The sequence below is a fragment of the Macrosteles quadrilineatus genome, unplaced genomic scaffold (genome assembly GCF_028750875.1).
Source record: "Macrosteles quadrilineatus isolate MER2022 unplaced genomic scaffold, UCM_ALF_1.0 Scaffold_999__1_contigs__length_23058, whole genome shotgun sequence".
Taxonomy (NCBI): domain Eukaryota; kingdom Metazoa; phylum Arthropoda; class Insecta; order Hemiptera; family Cicadellidae; genus Macrosteles; species Macrosteles quadrilineatus.
In genome coordinates this window covers 18,407-23,059 of record NW_026543592.1, presented here as the reverse complement: position 1 = coordinate 23,059, position 4,653 = coordinate 18,407, and the positions used below count along the sequence as shown (strand labels likewise).

Below are 4,653 nucleotides of genomic sequence, written 5' to 3'. Positions count from 1 at the left end.
GGCCCACTGCCCAGAGAGGAGTTACGAGGATTGTGTAGCACTGAGGAGTGGTGGCCATGGTTTTTAACAAAAGATTTTACTAGTTGTAGCAAAAAATGAATGGTTGAAACAGGCATTCTTGGCTTTCTTTTATATACCAATAACCGCCAATCAGTTTAATTGATTGAAAGCACAAGTGTATCAGTAATTGTAACACAGTTGTGCTTATCTGAGGCTTGATGTAAAAAGACACTAACTAAGTTGAGAAGTGAGTATCAGTTTTCACATCGGTTGTCGTTTGGTTTGCGAAACTGATGTGTTGGTACAGTTGTCAATGATAAGATACTACCACTGCTGCACGATTTGTCCGCAAGGCTGATGGGATTCTGCATTTGCAGATCATTCAGAGGCAAGCAAGATTGATAACTCTTGACAGTTTAGTAGTTAAAGATTTACGGTAAAAATAATCCATTTTATTGAGTAAATTCAACACAAAAAAGTAAATACATTTTACACAAACTTTAACTTTTTTCGCTCGACAGTGGGAAAATGGTCACTGAAACGGTCTTTGAGCAGCCGCTGCGCCGCCTGATCATTGGCAAAGTCAGGACAGCGTAGTGTCACTTGCTCCAGGGCGGGGAAAAGATGCGGCACCAGGGCAAAAAAGTGCTCAACACTGAGATCGGAGATCTCCAGTTTAAGAAGACGGACTGTGGTCAGTTGAGGAAGTTCAGTGGCTGATTTTATGATGTGATCGGCTAGCTGAGATCGGCCAATAAATAGCCACAACTTTTCAAGTTGATAAAGTTTGGCCAGCTCTGGTATTAAAATTTGAAGCGGCAGATGGTCGGCAAACATAATGTCCAAACTTTGAAGGTTGGGCAGCTGATCGCAAACGTAGTGAAATACTTCCTGATAGTTTTTCTCTCGACTTCCGCCTCCACCTGCAGGAGAAAAGATGAAACCCAAAGCAAGGCTTTTCAGCTGAGTTTTTAAGTTCTGATTTACGTCCAGGGCTTCTTGAAGTTGCGCTCGATTAAGGTAAACCCAGTTCAGATCCAGTTGAGTGCAGCTAGAGAGAGAACTGAGCAGAGGAACCAGCGATGGAAGGTAGTACATCAACCGAAAGGAAGTGAGCTGACGAAGGATGGGCAGGCCTTCAGGGATGGGATTTCGGTAGGCGCACAAGAGTTTAAAGTGTTTCAGCTGGGTCATCTCTCGCACGGCTGACCACATTTGAGCTGTAGTGTCTGGGCTAGTGGGAATGTGCGCAATTGAGAGCAGCTCCAGAGAGGCGGCCCACCGACGCAGCATCGCCGGGATGAACTCCTCGTGCGCCTGGCGACTGCAAAACTTCAACACTCGAAGATTCGGAAACAAATCCGGAAGGTCGAGGGCCGCTGAGGCGGTATTCCACCCTCTTCGGCTTCGTTCAAAATCAAAACATGGTCACCAAAGTTGAAGCCGTCAATGTTGTGCTCCGCAATGGACCAGTTGGCGGTGGCCAACTCTTGACGAGAGGAAAAGAGGTGAAGGTAACGATTGGTGGCAAACATTGAGCCGATCACGGAAGTCCAACGAGAGCAAATTGGGGCTCGGTGTTGAAGGCGGTACAACTCGCCCAGAGGCAGGCGTTTCAGAACCAGGCGGAGGCAGTCTTCAGGCAAATCGTTGATGTGCATGCTTTTATGAGTTTAAGGGTGTGCACTTTGCAAAAAATGAAAAAGTGTGGAACTTTTTGTGTTTTAGTGAATGGTGGTTGTGAAATGTGGTGCTTTGATCTGGTCGCTTGCTGATCGTACAAAAGTCGACGTTTAGTGTTTTGGTATTTTTGCAGTCTGGTTGGTGTTGTACGATAAGATAACTTCTCTATTGCCAGGCTGCAAAGACAGGACTGAAGGTGAAAGTCAGTAGATAGATGTAAGAAGTCTGCTGCTCACGGTGACAGTGCACAATGAGAGTGTTTGTGTTGTGTTCTCACTGTCTCTGTCTGTGTTTGGTTTTGGATTAGATTGCCACAGTGTAAGTCTTGGAAAGAGGCTTTAGAAGAATGAGTACGATAACTGTCTGCTGTAATGGCAATTAAAGACGCATTAAAAGTGGATGAGCATCAAAAGATGAAGATACTGCCATTATATTTATTACCAGTATTTGCTAGTGGGGCCTTCAGATCTGATGCAGACTTTGACCTAGCACTACTGTTTATTTGCGCTGCTGAAATGCTGTCATTTCTATGTTTTGTAATTTTGTCTCGTTAAAACAGCTCCAAATTAATTGATTGCTATGGATACTGTTCATTTACCAGTTGGCACCAGCTTTTGCTTGTAGAGAAAAGGGTGAAAGGATTTGCAAAAAAGTTTTTAAAAAAATGTGTACTGAGAGAAAAATGTTTATAAAATTAGTCATAATACATGCAGACAACTTTTAAGTTTGAATCTTTTTTATTATACAGAAATAAATTACGGAATGAACAAAAAATAAATAGCACACTCGTCGTCGTCGTCATCTCCTTCAACCAGTCACAGTGTACAATAACAAGCAACAGTAATAATTTAATTAAAAAAGTGTAAATTATTGGCTGCCATTATTAAGCTGATGACTGATGAAGAAGAGGAGTACTGATGGGAGTTGGGATGAAAGACCAGTTTTGATGGTGTGAATGGTAAAAATGATGTTGTCAATGAATCGTTGAGGAAGGTGTGTGTAATTATAGAAGATGACTGACTGAACTGAATTGGCTGCTAGCAGCACTTCTCCCTTTCTGGCTCTATTTCTTCTTGTAACTGAAGGTAAATGAAATGTTTTAGTTACATTTATAAATTATACATTTCAATAAACTTACCCTTCACCGCCACCGTAGCCACCTTCATGGCCGCCTCCATAGCTCATCTCGTGTCCACCACCTAAAAAATTTAAATTAAATTAAAATTAAACTAACATATTTTTCACTATATTCATTACCATATCCGCCCTCGTGTCCACCGCCATAAGCCTCTCCACCGCCGTAGCCACCGCCCTCATGGCCACCTCCGTAAGATTCGTGTCCTCCGCCGTTACCGTAAGACTCGCCGCCGCCATAGCCGCCGCCCTCGTGTCCTCCGCCTAAATTAATTCAAAGTTGAGATACCGCCTAAACAAAAAACTACCTCAACACTTACCGTAACCACCTCCCTCATGACCGCCATACGACTCGTGACCGCCGCCTTTAGAAACATTTTAATAAGTAAACCCAATATAAAAATCTTTTCTTCAGCATACCGTAACCGCCTTCGTGTCCACCACCGTACGACTCGTGTCCTCCACCTGAAAATGAGAATGATCATAATTGAGCCAATTTTTTTAAATTTAAGCCAAAATTTACCGTATCCTCCCTCGTGTCCACCACCGTAGCTCATTTCGTGTCCACCGCCTAAAATTAAAGCATTCAATAAGTTTTGCAAGTTTAAAATCATAAAAACTTTATCACAATTACCATAACCTCCCTCGTGACCTCCATAAGAAGAGTGTCCGCCACCATATCCTCCACCGCCACCATATCCTCCACCTCCACCGTGACCATAGCCGCCGTAACCCTTCTCAACGTAAACCGGGACTTTTACGATATACGGTATTTTCACGGGGTACGGTTTTGGGACTAAAGATAGATGAAATATTTTAATTACGTTTATCAATAACACATCTCAATAAAAACCTTTGATTGCATAGGGCACCTGCAACAAACAAACAAAAATTAATTTTAAATCAAAATTAACGTTTAATCCTAATTTACCTTTACAGGCACCTTTACAGGTACTTTCACGGGCACTTTGATGGCGACCTTCTTGATGATCGTCTTTGGGGGAGTCGGGATGTAAACAACATGTGGTATCTATTTAAAAATTTTATTACTATTGTAAAACTCAGTCCGAGACCGCAGTGGTTTTTCAAAAAAAGATAAATTGACAAAAAACATTTTATCTCAAAATAACTTTAGAAGATTTATATTATTACCTTAATAGGAATAATTTTCTCAACTGGGTACGGTTGCTTATGTATTATGTGCACTGGCTCGTGGTGCTTGTCAAAGAAGAAGGCGCTGGCAACATCGATCAGGAAGCAGAGAGCGACCGAGGCAAGGGCCACGCGAGCAAGTCGTCGTGGGTTGAGCATGATGATTTTGGCGCTAATGGTTTAGGTTAAAGATGAAACACAACTTAGGAGTTTTAAGCACTCCTAATTCACAAAATTATTCAATGATGATGATAACACTTGAATGATCTCCCACTGACACTTGCCTACTAACCGGCCGCAGTGTGCCCTTTTATACTTGATCTCCTTTTCTTCTTCTCTCTCCTTTGCAGCAACTTTCATTCGCTCACCTACCTTCATTTTATTCGTTGACTTGACTTTAACTGTTGGCAGCAGCCTTGCTCTTCAGCTGTCCTGACAGTGGTCAATTGCTGCCCTGAAGAGCTGTTTGCCCTTTTGTGATCATAGAGTAAGCAAGAAACAGTAGTAGCCGATCTGCACTCTCACTTTCACCTTAGTCTTCCCCAGCAGCAGAGATCTTTGAAGAGCAACACATGCGACAATGCGAGAGAGCGCCAACTGCTGATGCTAGATAACGAGATAACAAGTGTTGAATGCTTTATCATTGAAAAGTCAAAGCCAAGAGGGCATGTCTAGAACACCATC

General features: G+C 42.5%; 1 protein-coding gene across 1 annotated transcript; it reads right to left on the bottom strand.

The window, feature by feature from the left end:
- Window positions 1-1,886: 1,886 nt before the first annotated feature.
- On the bottom strand, window positions 1,887-4,347 carry LOC128982698 (uncharacterized). Its single transcript, XM_054401638.1, has 7 exons — window positions 4,262-4,347; window positions 3,970-4,141; window positions 3,452-3,551; window positions 3,238-3,282; window positions 2,941-3,081; window positions 2,822-2,882; window positions 1,887-2,019 (listed from the first exon to the last, which is right to left on the bottom strand). The coding sequence occupies exons 1-7, from the start codon at window positions 4,345-4,347 to the stop codon at window positions 1,887-1,889; spliced, it is 738 nt and encodes a 245-aa protein (XP_054257613.1).
- Window positions 4,348-4,653: the final 306 nt, after the last annotated feature.